This window comes from Gnatocerus cornutus, chromosome 3 (genome assembly GCF_029298725.1).
Source record: "Gnatocerus cornutus isolate USDA-ARS CGAHR chromosome 3, icGnaCorn1.1, whole genome shotgun sequence".
Classification (NCBI taxonomy): Eukaryota; Metazoa; Arthropoda; class Insecta; order Coleoptera; family Tenebrionidae; genus Gnatocerus; species Gnatocerus cornutus.
In genome coordinates this window covers 13710762-13725628 of record NC_142235.1, presented here as the reverse complement: position 1 = coordinate 13725628, position 14867 = coordinate 13710762, and the positions used below count along the sequence as shown (strand labels likewise).

General features: G+C 36.6%; 3 protein-coding genes across 5 annotated transcripts; 2 read left to right on the top strand and 1 right to left on the bottom strand.

Annotated features, from left to right (window-relative positions):
* On the top strand, positions 1-8858 carry Abcd1 (ATP binding cassette subfamily D). Of its 3 annotated transcripts, none has more exons than XM_088032179.1 (5): positions 1-248; positions 6233-6913; positions 7022-7895; positions 7943-8411; positions 8460-8858. In XM_088032179.1, the coding sequence occupies exons 2-5, from the start codon at positions 6308-6310 to the stop codon at positions 8764-8766; spliced, it is 2256 nt and encodes a 751-aa protein (XP_087888305.1). In that variant the 5' UTR covers positions 1-248; positions 6233-6307; the 3' UTR covers positions 8767-8858. The 3 variants fall into 3 exon arrangements, with proteins under 3 accessions (XP_087888305.1, XP_087888307.1, XP_087888306.1); XM_088032181.1 differs by having other exon boundaries at positions 1-283; XM_088032180.1 differs by having other exon boundaries at positions 1-287.
* Csl4 (exosome component 1 Csl4) lies at positions 8845-9499 on the bottom strand. The gene has a single exon (XM_088032185.1). The coding sequence runs from the start codon at positions 9463-9465 to the stop codon at positions 8860-8862; it is 606 nt and encodes a 201-aa protein (XP_087888311.1). The 5' UTR covers positions 9466-9499; the 3' UTR covers positions 8845-8859.
* A 35-nt stretch (positions 9500-9534) lies between these two features.
* Positions 9535-10906, top strand: LOC148177222 (co-chaperone protein HGH1 homolog). The gene is made up of 3 exons (XM_088032184.1): positions 9535-9715; positions 9764-10679; positions 10744-10906. Exons 1-3 carry the CDS (start codon positions 9628-9630, stop codon positions 10847-10849), a joined length of 1110 nt encoding a protein of 369 aa, XP_087888310.1. The 5' UTR covers positions 9535-9627; the 3' UTR covers positions 10850-10906.
* Positions 10907-14867: the final 3961 nt, after the last annotated feature.

Sequence of the window (14867 nt, the reverse complement as noted above, 5' to 3'; positions counted from 1 at the left end):
TTTACGTTATCTGTCACTTTCGCTCTTTAGTCAAGCGGCGGTCGTCATTGTTGTTGTTATGGGACATGTAATCTGACATCGCGAGAATAATAACAACGTTTCTGCGATAAAATTGGCAAACGCTTGTGAGATAAGTTTTGTGCTGTGATCACGTTTTGACGTTAGCGAACAGCTGAAGATCGCCGCGATTGACGTTTGCGGGGTGGTTTCGTGCAATTTTATATACAGGGTGATTCGTTCACATCTAGGTGAGGAGACTGGCAAGATTCTAACCTACAAAAACGCACGTAATGATTACTAATCATAGAAATCCGGGACTTTGCTCGCCCTGATCTTATTTTTATTATTTATATAAGTGCATAGGTTCAAGGTCGCTCCGAATTAATTGTCATTTAGTATTCATTTGATATCAGTCGACTGGTGATGTTTACATGACTGGAATATATTGTAGAAAATTACTTCGAAAAACATTTCATGTTATCATATTCATTATAATTATAATTTTTGAACCGACACATTAAATATATTATATTTTTTATACGAAAAGTACTTAACGAGTTCAGTTGTAGTTAACCTTCAATAAAAATCACGTCACGTGACTAATACATTATCATCCGTCAATAAAAGTACGTAGAAAATTAAAAATCAAGTGTGTAAATGTCATATTGCCTTTTTATGGTCACTGTATATTTACGAAAATTCGCCCAATAAAAATCTTCAATTTATAATCAAGTTTGACCTAATTAATAAAGAGACCCTGTCAAATTGAACTCAAATTTTAATTGGTGAATTGTAAATTTAATTTAGTTAATTTGAATTTAAGATTTGAGCGCATTTGAACTATTGAGCATTAAATTTTAGTGAAAACTTGTTTATTTTAAACGAAGAGTGAAGTTTTTTACTTATTTTATTGCTCTCCCAAGGTCTTCACATTCTAGAGAAAATAACATTTAATTGAGGAAATGTCTAATTACCTTTTTTTCTATTTATTATTTTGTTTATGAATGACTTGACAATCAGTGCAGATTTCGATGACATTTTCATAGTAAAAAAGAACTGTTTTAGAAGGGTAATTGACTGAAATCCAGATTTGAACTAACATTTTAGTTTTAATTCAAAATTTTTATAGTTCGGTTAGACTTTTGTAACTTCAAGAAAGCCCAGATTTTGACTCCTCCACTTCAAGATTCTGAAGAACAGTAATATCGTAACATTAATATTTTTATTAAATTAGGATTTGTTGTCAAAAATAGAAAATTATTTCAAATTCAATGAAGTTCAGATTTGGACTTTTTATTGTAATTGTAATTTAGCAATTTTTAAATAAATTGAAGCCATTGACAGTTTTTTGTGCAATGGCTGCCCACTTAAAAGAAGTCCAAATTCAGACTGACTTAAAAAAATGCACGGAAAATCTGAATTTTCATTTGGTTGTGTTCAAGTTCAAGTCCATTTCAGAAATGTTTCGTTTAATTAAAATGAATTAAAACTAAAATAAAATAATTAAAATCTGAAGTTTGAAATCACATTTATTAATCCAAATTTTGTATTTTTTGTTTAAACTTATGGCGTCTTCAAGAAAGTCCAGATTTGGACTGAGACTTTTCAAATATCTGAGAAATATGTATAATAATTTCCTTACATAACTTGATTGGATTGGTGTTTGTTGTCAAAATTTTAAATTGAATCAAGTTCAGATTTGGACTGATAATTTATTAGCTTTTTTAGTTAATGCAAACTGGAAGTTCTTATGCTATTAAGATGACTGTCCACTTTAAAAAAGTCCAAATTCGTACCGACTTATTCACGGAAATTCAGAATATGTAAGTACTTAAACTTTGGACTTCCCTTTGAATATTGTTTTGACTAAAATTTGCGACTAATTTCAATTCAGTTTCAACTCCAATCCAGAAACTAATTGTCAAATTAAAATTATGTTAAATCCACACAGTAAGGTCTGTTTTGAACTGAGATTGTTTTAGGACTTAATAATAATTTAAAGTTTTAACCTTTAACGAGTTTGAAAATTAGGTCACATTTAGTTTAATCGAAAATTTTTATGCTTATTTTAGGGTAAAAAAATCCAATTTGGACTTTCTTTTTAGTAGTTTGACTAATTCAAGTATCACAGTTTCAACTTCAACGCAGAAAGCAGCCGTATAGCAAGTCCAGTTTTGAACTGAATTTTAGGGTTCAACATTCAAAGTTTTGAACCTTTCACGATGTGTAGTTTTAAAATTAGGTCACATTTATTTCAATCCAAAATTTTTAGAATAAAAAAGTTCAGATTTGGACTGATTTCTTTTTGGTAAATTAAAAATATATACGTAAAATTTGGATTTACCTTTGGATGTTGAGTTAAAGTTCAATTAGAAATTCAAGAAATTAGTTTCCGAATTAAAATGAATTTAAACTTGGAACTTATAGAAAGGCCAGATTTGGACTGACTTTTTTTGAGATCGAAAAAAAAACAAGGAAACAATCCATGACCAAATTGCTAAACGAAATATTTTCATTTTGAATTAGTTAAAGTCGAAAGAAGTCCAACTCCAAAACTATAATTTAATTATCCAATGAAACTAGAATTTGAACTGATTTTAAAACTTATCACAAATCACAATAGTTTTCATGGGAATAGTTCTTATTTTACTTTATGATCAAACTGAAGTCCAGATATGGACTTACATACTGGGACTAACACGATTAATAAAATGACTTTAACGCAATTTCTATGGATTTTTTTTAAATGGAACCCTGGAAAAGTCCAGATTTGACAACTGATAATGTGATAACAGAGCTGATTTGATTTATGAATGTTTTTTATCAATCCTAAATTTGGAATGTGTCCATCTAAATTTAGCCCAAACGAGTAGACACTAATAATGGGCAATCAAGCGTTCAGTTTTGGGCTAATTTGGGTCTAATTATAGCCGTTATCAGTCGTAAACACGCCTAATATTTTGACAGAGCAGTAGCGCGCGTTCCTCGCATTCTCCTTGTCACTCAAAACCACAAAACAATATCTCGCACTCGAAAATAAGACAATGACGTCTAAATCTCGACCCTTTAACTTTGTATTCTGACCAGACCACGCGAGTTTCGATAACGGCCAAGGCCAAAACGTGTATTATTGTTTATCCGAAAATGATCAGTGTTAAAATTCATTAAAGTCTCATTAACACCTGCGCTAATGACGCATTTTGTATGACCCGGAGTGAAGTTAGTCCCACTTCTTTTTTTATTGTTATGTCATTTTCTTCAACTTCCGGGCAAAATGAGTACTCTACAATTAGAATTATGTAAGATATTTTTAAAGATTCTTCCACTTTCTTTCGTCGCGAGTTAAATTATGTAAGGCAGCCGTAATAGTCAAATTTTGCAAGATTGACCCAGGCGGGAAAAAAGTTCAGCTAGCTCTTACTCAACTGGGATAAAATCTCGTCATTATATTATATAATAATAATAATAATTCAAGGCCTAGATTCTAGATTTAATATGAAACTTTCACACACTATCGGGCTATTGGCCCGGTCATTCCATAGTCTCCTTTTCGCTGGACTGTTTTCAAGGTCATTGGACGAAGAAGCAACAATCTGCAGCTCGCGATTACTGTTATAAAATCGAAAGTCGGAATCACCGACTGGAAATTTCTAATTCCATTGTTCGAATTATTAATAATGGGAGGTGCGCTATGGAAGGAAAACCGGCGGTATATCAGATGTTCCGATGTCTGCAGCCGCAACTTTCGATTTATGTAATTAATTAAGAATAATGAAAGTGGGCCACGGAGTTAGACAACGATTTGTTGGGTTTTGTAAAAAGTGTATAATCGCCGGTGTGCCCCAAGGCTCCACTTTGGGTCCCTTACTGTGTTGTTGCGGTGTGCCGCAAGGTTCGGGTTTTCTTTTGTTATCATAAAGAGGTGAAACACCTCCGAGTGTAAGCTTTTAGCGGAACATGACTTACGTGGTAACAAAGCGAAGGCGGAAATTGGTACTGCTTTTCACATCCAAGGTAAAGGAAAATTTGTGGAATATGGAGAAGGAAATGAAAAAAATTATTTACAATTTAAATGAGGCGCGGAATTTTCTAGTTAATCGGCAAAAATGCGACAGGTGTAAAGTAAGGTTTGATGAATTTTATTGCTTTATACTCATTAATTCAGTGTTTTAAATTGCAGATTTTACGACAAGAAGTATTTTTTTTTAGAATTTTTATTTCTAAGACGAACTCAAAATACATTTTTTTTTATTAAATTCTCTAACTGCGACAGTTCTAACGCTAGCGCAATGAAATTTGATAAAATTGTTACTTTAGGGACGTTTTATTGAGTGCACTAAACTGCAGATTTTTAGAACAAGAAGCGAGAATTTTAGAATTTTTCATTGAAACAGCAAACTCAGAATCCAAAATTTTCTACCAACTCCTGTAAATCAGAGAGTTTTGACTCTACAGCAATGAAATTCGGTAAAATTGTTTCTTCCGAAACGTTTATTAAGTGTGCAAAATTACGCATTTTTTGAACAAGAAGCAAAAATTTTAGAATTTTTTTTTTGCAGGACGAACTCAAAGTATGATATTTTCTAAAAAAATCAGTAAATCCAACAGTTTCAACGCTAAAGGGAAATGGTTGCTTTATTGAGTGTACATGATTGTAGATTTTTAGAACAAGAAGCGAGAATTTTAGAATTTTTCATTAGAAGCGCGAACTCAAAATTTAAAAAGTTTTATCAACGTCTGTAAATCACTTTGACACTAAAGCAATGAAATTTGGCAAAATTGTTACTTTAGAGACGTTTATTAAGTGTGCAAAATTGCACATTTTTAGAACAAAATTCTAGAATTTTAGAATTTTTTATTTGTAGCACGAACTTTAAATCTAAAGTTTTCTTTAAATTTCTGTAAATTCCAGTTTTATCGTTAAAGCAATGAAATTTGTTGAAATTGTTACTTGAGAGACATTTATTAAGTGTACAAAATTGCACATTTTTAGAACAAAATGCCAGAATTTAATTTTTTTTTTGCAGGACGAACTCAAAATATATTTTCTAAAAAAAACAGTAAATCCAACAGTTTCAACGCAAAAGCAATGAAATTTGGCGAAATGGTTGCTTTGAAGACGTTTGTTGGGTATACTAAATTGCAGATTTTTAGAACAAGAAGCGAGAATTTTAGAATTTCCATTGAAAACGCGAACTCAGAATTCAAAACGTTTCTATATACCAACTTCTCCAAATCAGAGAGTTTTGACACTAAAACAATACAATTTAGTGAAATTGTTACTTTCGAGACGTTTATTAAGTATACAAAATTGCAGATTTTTAGAACAAGAGGCGAGAATTTTAGAATTTTTTATTTGTAGGATGAACTCAAAATCTAAAATTTTCTGATAACTTCTGTAAATTCCACAGATTTAACGTTAAAGCAATGAAATTTAACGAAATTGTTATTTTAAAACGTTTATTAAGTACATTAAATTGTAGATTTTTAGAACAAGAGGCGAGAATTTTAGAATTCTTCAATTGTTGAACGCACTCAAAATCTTAAAATTTCTAATAACTTCTGTAAATCCGACAGTTTTAACACCAAAGTAACGAAATTTAGTGAAATTGTAATTTTAGAGAAGTTTATAGAGTTTACAAAAATTTTAAAATTAAAAAATATAAGATCTAAAATTATCTAGTAACTTCAGTAACTTCAATAGTTTTAATGCGACAGCAATGAAATTGGGTGACATTGTTACATTGGAGGCGTTAATTGAGTGAGCTAAATTACAGAATTTTATAACAAGAAGCAAGAATGTTAGAATTTTTTATTTCTAGAACCAACTTAAATTCGAAAATCCGCAATTCAAAAATTATAAAAATTCGAGCATAACGAGTTTCGCCCATCTGCGTCATTTCCCAATTACATATTGGAATTGGTGGTTCAGGAAATAACAAGGTTAGACCAGTCGGAAATTAAAATATCCTCGCAAAAATGAACAAATGACGTCATAGAACAAGTTTGGCTTCGAATTACCGTCAAAAAACGAATTTGGTTGACGCACCGAAAAACCTCTCACGTTTTTCCTCGGAAGTTTCAAAATGGCGAATTTACGCAATATGTGTTAGGCCAGTGACTTTAAGTGGCACATTTCTATTCTGACCTTGATGGTGTTGAAATTAACATTGAAAACCGATCATCCGATCAACATAAAAAAGCAGTTATTTTTAATTTTTTGCATTTTTAGGTTGCACAACATGTCGCATCAACGATGACGTTTGTACTGCCAACTTAACCATACGTAACTAAGAAAAGCATCAAGATGCCAACCGTAATTTCCAAGTTCTTGGAAAAGACAGAACAAACTCTCAACATCAACCGCACCACTCTGTCGGGTGCTGTGGTGGCCGCCGCCATCTTAACTTACACTTATAAAGTTGCCCTTCCGTTGGTGTTACGTAAAGACAATGTTACCAACATTAATAATAATCTAGTCAAACAAAACGTCCACGTTCAAAATGGCCTCAAGCCGAAAACGAATATGTCGAAGAGGCAAAGGCTGAGGAGCACAATTCCTGCGCTGAATTTGCAGTTTATTTTGCAATTTATCAAGTTGGTTAGGATAATGATACCGAACTTGTTCTCGGTGGAGATAGGACTTTTGAGTGGACACACCACGTTTCTATTCTTGAGGACTTTCCTCAGTATCTACGTAGCGAACTTGGAGGGAGCCATCGTTAAGTACATCGTTCGGAAGGAACCGAAGAATTTCATCAAGCAGTTGATGAAATGGTTCGCTGTTGCCATTCCTGCTACTTTCATCAATAGTATGATCAAATATCTGGAGAGCAAAATCGCCCTCAGCTTCAGGACAAGACTAGTGGAGCACTCCTACCAGTTGTACTTCAAGAATCAAAGCTACTATAGAGTGAGTAACCCGTTGCGCGTGCACTGAAACTCCAGCGGTGATCTCCGGTATTTATACCGCAGCATCTCCCCCCACTACTTTTTTTCAATTAACCACGCCCCTTTTCAGGTGACGGTTCTCGACGGCCGCCTCGACAACTGCGCCCAGCGCCTCACCGACGACATCGAAACCGTGGCGAGCACCGTCGCTCACCTCTACGGCCACATCACCAAGCCCCTCTTCGACATCCTCCTTATGACCATCGCCTTAGCCAACCTAGTGAAATCCCGCAACTCCACTTCTTTAATCACCGGTCCTGCTATCATCTCCGGAGTGGTGCTCATCTCCGCTCTCATCCTTAAACTCGTCTCTCCACGTTTCGGTCAACTCGTGGCTCAAGAAGCTGAGAAGAAAGGCTACCTCCGGCACGTCCACGGGAGAATCGTCTCTAACGCTGAAGAGATCGCCTTCTATGGAGGCCACAAAGTCGAACAATCGCAATTACGATCGGCTTTCCGCATTCTTGCACAGCACTTGGAGCACATGTTTGGGGTGAAGTTGTGGTTCGTGATGTTGGAGCAGTTCTTGATGAAGTACGTCTGGTCGGGGACGGGGATGATTGTGGTGTCGTTGCCGATTTTATTGGCGGCGGCTCCGGGGGTGAAACGAGAGAGTAGCAAGATAATGAGTTTGCCGATTATGGGGGATGACAACTCGGGGGTGGTCAATGGAGGCGGGGATCTTCAAGACAGTGTTTCGGAACGCACGCACTACTTTACCACGGCAAAGAACTTGCTGATCACGGGGTCCAACGCGGTGGAGAGGTTGATGTCGAGTTACAAAGACATCGTGGAGTTGGCGGGACACACGGCGAGGGTGGCCAACATGTTTACGGTTTTGGAGGAGGCGAGCAGGGGGGTGTACCATAAGACCTTGGTGGAGAAGAAGGAGAAGACTGGAGACTTCGAAATCGAGTTCAAAGGCGACCAACCCATCGCCAAAGGTAACTAAACTTAAGTCTTACCCGGTGACTGATTTGTCTTCTTCCAGGAAAACTCATCGTTTCGGTCAACAACGAAATCATCCTCAAGAACGTTCCCATCGTCACACCCAACTGTGACGTGGTCTGTCCATCTCTTAGTCTGGAATTGATGCCTGGCCAGCATTTGCTCATCACGGGTCCCAATGGTTGTGGAAAATCGAGTTTATTTAGGATTCTTAGCGGGTTGTGGCCCATCTACGGGGGAGAGTTGCACAGTCCTAAAAACTCCATGTTCTACATCCCCCAAAGACCTTACATGGTCATCGGGAATCTTCGGGACCAAGTCATATACCCCGATACTGCGACAGACATGATCAACAAACAGGTCAGTGAAGAAGACCTGATGAGGATCATGAGGTTGGTGCACCTGGAGCACATCGTCGAAAGGGACACATTCCACCAGGTCAAAGACTGGACGGACATTCTCTCCGGGGGTGAGAAACAGAGGATGGCCATCGCGAGGCTGTTTTATCACAAGTGAGTTATTGTTCTTTGTGGGCGAGTTCTGTACATTAATTTTTCCAGGCCCAAATACGCGCTCCTGGATGAGTGTACCTCCGCAGTGTCCATCGACGTGGAGAGTTTTATCTACCAAACCGCCATTGATATGGGGATAACTCTCCTGACCATCACCCACCGGCCCACTCTATGGAAGTTCCACACGCACATCCTCCAGTTTGACGGTGCCGGTGCGTGGAAATTCGACGAACTCAATGCTACCAACCGCCTCAACTTAAAGAAAGAGAAAGAGGAGTTGTTGAAGAAACCAAGCACTGACGATATCGTTCGCAGATTGAACGAACTGAACAAACTTCTCGGTGAAGACCACTAGCTTATTTTGTAAAGGTTATGCGGATGTCCGAATGACGTAGTTATTATATCCAATGTTAGGTAAAGAATAAAATACAGATTTTATTAAAAAAAGTCAATTTTTATTCAAATCTTGTTGGACGCTTTCTGGGACCACCCTAGCGACTTTTCTTGGTTCCTTAACAAACGTCTTCGAGCACTGCATCTCCGTCCAACTCACCGGGACCATAGGATACCCGTTTTCAGAGTGAGCTGTTACTACTCCAAGTTCATTTTCCGCCGTGGACAACTGATACGTGTGGGCTTCAGTTATGGGAAGAATTCGCGCTAAAATCACATCCCCAGGTCTAAAACTCTTGTAGATCTCAACTCTGTCTTTCTCAGTAGCTCTGACGTCTTCTTTCCGGAGGATCCCGCGGTAGGGGCGCCCCAAAACCTTGTCTCCAATACACTTAATCTGACACTTACAAAACTGCTGCGTTATCGACTGTATCTGAGCGGTGACAATGTCACCCTGCGATGGCACAATCGTTGGCTTCCCTGAAGTGTACACTTCAATAATCTTCACGTTGTCTTTCTCCACGATATCGACGACCCCCGCGAGGGTTGAGTAGATATAACCTTGACGCTCGTACGTCCCTTGTCCTGAGAGGTGCGAGGAGTCCGAGAGACAGAGTCTCTGGCCGGGGAGACACACCAGGAGCTCGTCCAATGAAGACATCTTCGACGTGCGAAAGTGAGGTTATGTGTGTTGACTGACACTTGACAGTTGTCAAAACGAGGGCCTCTCATTGGATAAGTGAGTTTCGACGAGAAGTCCGCGTCACCGAACGACTCTCATCTGTCACTTGTCATCGCTAGCATGTGCGGTTTTTAGGTTAACATGAGCGAAACAATCAAAGAACTCCTCAAATTTGTCCAAATGGGCGCTCGCCTGGACCTCAAAGCCGTGGCGTTGGAGCACATCCTCGGTAAGCCCCCCGAAATTCAAGGTTAAGTTGACTGTCATTGCGTCGTAGGTTTAACAGGGACGGAATCAGGGGTGGAGACTTTGATTGAATTCCCGGCGCTGTTGGTCTCCCTCATTGCTCTCTTGGATGATAATAGCGCCCCCATAGCCAAAGACTCCGCCCTCTGTCTCGTGAATATCTCAGCTTATGAGAAAGCAGCGGAGCGACTCCTGAATTTGGAGATTGAGGGGAATTGCCCCCCGTTGACCAAGCCCCCTGAGAATATAATCAGTACGACTCTGCGCTTCGTTTTTAACCCGGAAAGCCGTCTCGCTGACCCCGCTTGTATGGTTTTATCGAATCTCACCCGTTGGAGTCATTTAAATGAGAAAATCGTGGATCTCATCGACGAAAGCGGAAAAACCTTCGACGACATCATCGAGATTTTCACCAAGAAGCAGTACAATAAAGTCGGAGCGAACCTCCACTACCTGGGGCCGTTTCTCTCCAACTTATCCCAAAGCGGCCGTGTCCGTAGACACATCCTTGATAAGGACAAATGCGTCGTTCAACGCCTCCTTCCTTTCACTGAGTACAAAGAGTCGTTGGTGCGCCGTGGCGGAGTCGTGGGGACTCTGAAGAATTGTTGCTTCGAGAGCGACTTCCACGAGTGGCTTCTAGGCCCGGAAGTCGATATTTTGCCGCGGTTTCTGCTCCCGCTGGCCGGAAATGAAGAGTTCGATGAGGAGGACAACGATAAGTTGCCTCTAGATCTTCAGTATCTCCCGGAAGATAAAGAAAGAGAGGAAGATCCGGATATCCGGTGCATGCTTTTGGAGGCTTTGACGCAGCTTTGCACGAAGCGTCCGAATAGGGAGGTCGTGCGGGGGAAAAATTCCTACGTGATTTTAAGGGAACTGCACAAGTGGGAGAAAGACAGGAAGGTGCTGCTCGCGTGCGAGAATCTCGTGGATATTTTAATAAGGTTGGTACTTCTTTATCGAGGTTTTAAAACAGGAATACCAACACACTTTGATTTTTGTTTACAGGACTGAGGAGGAAATCGGTCGGGACAACATAAAAGAAGTGGTAGTCCCTGAAGGGCTACAGCGCGATTTTGAAAAAGTGGACGAGGCCTTCCTGACAGAAGACTAGTCTTCATTCCACACCCTGTATATTTTTATTTTTATAAATAAATTAATTTTAAATGTTGTAACATTTTTGGAATTCCTTCCCCCCGTTTCTTCTAAATTTATCCCGATTTTGTAATAAAGGTTGCAACCCGGGTCAACCTATTGACAGACAAATTATAAATGGAAGGAAACGCTTACACTCTCCTGTCATCACCTCCCTATAACCTCGCTTTAGTGCATTAATTTTACTGCGACCATATGTTGGTAGCACGTTTATCAAAGACTTTATGTTCCAAAATAAAAAATAGAAAAATTATGATCACCAACGCCACTGTTTATTGTGCTCGCTCCAATTCAAACAAATATCTGCACGCAACGTACGTCGGTTATTACATCATTTCTATTCTCCTGTCTTTATGATGAACTCGTAATTGTCACAACATTCGCACGTATTTATCTAGTTGGCCACGATGAGTTGACAGATCGTTGTTGTTTATACGGAGTGTACTAAGGTGGGTCCGATTGTGTAAGCCACGCCTACTACGTGTGTTTCTTGGACTCGCCGTTGGCAGATGAGATTGTAAATCAAAAATTGTGTAAACGGACAGACGTATCGGAACGGATGCGATGGGTTTTTGTTATTTTAGGTTCACGTGATAGGTTTAATTTGGTGGTGTCGAGTGAGGTTTGACCGGAAAATTGCGAGATGAAAAATAATTAAAAAAAAAACCATAGAAACCTGTGTCGATTATTGTCAGGCTTTAGGTGCGATTTTAGAACATTCAAAAACGACTCCTAGAATTTCAGGTTTTAAAGTAGCAAATTTACCTGATTTTGAACCCATTTCCCAACTTTCGTATGTTGATTTCTGAGGTTTTAACAATTTTAATTTAGAATATTAATAATTTCTTAGACTCAAGGTTTCAAATTTCGCAGATTTTCTGTCCAAATATTTCAGACAACTAAGAAGGTTTCTTGTCTTTACAACTCTTACAAAGTAATAAGAGAAGAAACAAATTCGTGAAGTTTTCCTTTTGTGGGACTCTCAGGTTTAATTAAGTATTCGGGTTTTTAATATTCTAGCCTTCATGTTTTCTATTTCAATGTTACCTATTTCCTATTTTTATTATCGACTTCCCGAATAGCTGTCTTTTTAGGCTTCCAGGTACCAATTTAGGCTTTGTCATTAAAACTTGTTAATAAAACAACACAAAGAAACAATCTTCTACTCCTAAACTTTGCACCAATCTTAGGTTTCAGGTTTTCCAGGTTTTTATAATTTCAGTTTCAACTATTTTTTAAACCTTAAAGTTACTCTGTTACAATTTTAGGCTTTCTTTAAAACGCTATCGAAGTTTCGCCTTTACAATTTAGAAAAAAACTATAAAATGTATTTTTTAAACTTATTTTGACTATTCTTAAGAGTTTATGTTTCAAATTTGTGGATTAATATTAGCCTAGGTTGCATCATTTTTAACAGATCTTTTAGGTTTTTTACAATCTCAACTGAATATTGTTAACTTTACTAAAAACAATAATTTATTAGTCCCTTATCTAGCTTTTCATTTACACTTGTTGCCTGAAACGTTTTTAAACCTTGGCCTATTTTGATACGTCCAGGCTTCTACTTAACAAGATTTTGATAGTCTGGGTTTTATTACTTTAAACCGATTTTTAGGTTTTATAACTATCTTCTTTTCCCAATTGAATTAAACAATACTGTTTACTTTGCGGACTAATTTTTAGATTTTCATTTGTTGCTCCAATTTTAGGCGGTCTTGAAACAGATACCAAACTTAGCAAAGTTGTTTTTACACTTTGTAAAAAAGGACAATAAGTAGGTAAAAACCTAAATTTTTGCATGTTTTTAGATCTTTGGGTTTCAAAATGGTAAAATTTTGTCACCCTAGGTTTCAGGCTTTTATTCAACTCTTGTATCTTGATATATCAACTTAAGCAATATTTTCCTAGCGTTCTGAAGGTTTCACTTATCTAGGTTTTGACCCTACAATTTTCAAAGAGAAGGTAGGTACCCAAAAAAAACTCGGAAACCTTGGCCTAATTTTAGGTGTTCAGGTTTAATTCAGTTTAGGAAAAATCAATTTAAAAGATTTGCCTTTATAATTTTGGGAAAGTAATAATTGAAACTATTTTAAGCATATTTTTTAGGTTTTGAATTTTCTATTTCTAAAGAATAGCACAGGGTCCTAAACTTTTGACCGATTCGTGGATCATTTAGGTCAGCCTAGGTTTCATTGTATTTTACATCAATTCTTCAGGTTTTATATCTAAAGTGGAGTAACAATAAGCAGATAAAAACCTGAACCTAGTCTCGGTTTCTCGGTTTCAAATCGGCAGGTCAGGTCAGGTCAGGTCAGGTCAGGTCAGGTCAGGTCAGGTCAGGTCAGGTCATGTTTCTACTCCTAAACTTTGCACCAATCTTAGGTTTCAGGTTTTCCAGGTTTTTATAATTTCAGTTTCAACTATTTTTTAAACCTTAAAGTTACTCTGTTACAATTTTAGGCTTTCTTTAATAGGCTATCGAAGTTTCGACTTTACAATTTAGAAAAAAACTATAAAATTTATTTTTTAAACTTATTTTGACTATTTTTAAGAGTTTATGTTTCAAATTTGTGGATTAATATTAGCCTAGGTTGCATCATTCTTAACAGATCTTTTAGGTTTTTACAATCTCAATTGAATATTGTTAACTTTACTAAAAACAATAATTTATTAGTCCCTTATCTAGCTTTTCATTTACACTTCTTGCCTGAAACGTTTTTAAACCTTGGCCTATTTTGATACGTCCAGGTTTCTACTTAACAAGATTTTGATAGTCTAGATTTTATTACTTTAAACCGATTTTGTTAGTCTAGGTTTCGCAATATTATTATTGATGTTGTCAAATTTTAGTAGTAAAATTGTTTCTTTAGGATTTGAGTTCAAATTATCTGTTACTTATCAAGGTTTTGGGTTTCCATTTTTTTAGGTATACCTACCTATCTAAAGTAAACTGTAAACCTTAGCCTAATTTTAGATGTTTAGGTTGCAACTACAGTATGTCCCCGGATTGAGTTCACAAGAGGAAAAAAAACGTTATTTTTCATTATACAAAAAAATGACAAAGGAATCATATTTTTTGCTTAATTTAAAGTAAATAAATCTTTAATTAAAACTTTGATATTATGAAGTTGTGTTCTTAAAATCGAAAAAAACAAAAAATAACGAAGAATTTTTTTATTTTTAATTTTGCAAAACATGTCAAAGGAATGAAATTTTTTCCTTAGTCAAACCAATATCCACTATTTGATTGACCCATTACCTGTTTTAGCACATAGTTCAATTCTAACTCGTAATTCTTTAAGACTGTTTCGAATTTTCTCAATTATTGTTAAGGATGCAATTGCATTTTTTTCCCAATTTTTTAATACTTACACATTATTGGGTAAATTTTTCTTTAATCTTTAACGCACTATTTGATATTGTAATTCCACAGCCAGCTATTATTTAAATACGATTAGAAAATGTAATAAAAAAAATAATGAAAAAATTAATTTTAAGAGTACAAACTAATAATTTTGAAATTTTAATTTTTTTCCCTCTTGTGAACTCAATCCGGGGACATACTGTATACAATATTAAATTGTCATTTTTAAAAGATTTTTAAATACAGTAGACTCTCGACAATTTGAAACTCAAGGAACCTGGCAAAAATGTTACGACGAAACTTCCAAAAACCTTTTATAAAAAGACAAGTAAAAAAATTGTAAAATCTGATTTTAAAGCTGCAATGAAATTTTTGGGAATAGCTTGTTCAGAAATTTTTTGTTTTTTCTGTACGCCCACGCGAGGAACTTCAAATTAACGAAAGTTCGGAAGAGAAAAATGAAATTATAGAGTGTTGGCTGGAAAAAAGTTCTCGATTTTACTTCAAATTAACGAGGGGATCAAAATACATTGAAATTTTTCAATTTATCGAGAGAAATCGAGGAAACCCGGGAAAAATTTCAAATTATCGAGGTTCAAATTATCGAGAGTCT

Bases quoted from the DNA above. Each gene is read 5' to 3' on its own strand.
- Abcd1 (XM_088032179.1), top strand. From the start codon at position 6,308: ATGCCAACCGTAATTTCCAAGTTCTTGGAAAAGACAGAACAAACTCTC. The intron at 6,914-7,021 runs GTGAGTAACCCG...GCCCCTTTTCAG, and splicing joins AGAATCAAAGCTACTATAGA to GTGACGGTTCTCGACGGCCG. The intron at 7,896-7,942 runs GTAACTAAACTT...GTCTTCTTCCAG, and splicing joins CGACCAACCCATCGCCAAAG to GAAAACTCATCGTTTCGGTC.
- Csl4 (XM_088032185.1), bottom strand. From the start codon at position 9,465: ATGTCTTCATTGGACGAGCTCCTGGTGTGTCTCCCCGGCCAGAGACTC.
- LOC148177222 (XM_088032184.1), top strand. From the start codon at position 9,628: ATGAGCGAAACAATCAAAGAACTCCTCAAATTTGTCCAAATGGGCGCT. The intron at 9,716-9,763 runs GTAAGCCCCCCG...ATTGCGTCGTAG, and splicing joins GGCGTTGGAGCACATCCTCG to GTTTAACAGGGACGGAATCA. The intron at 10,680-10,743 runs GTTGGTACTTCT...TTTTGTTTACAG, and splicing joins CTCGTGGATATTTTAATAAG to GACTGAGGAGGAAATCGGTC.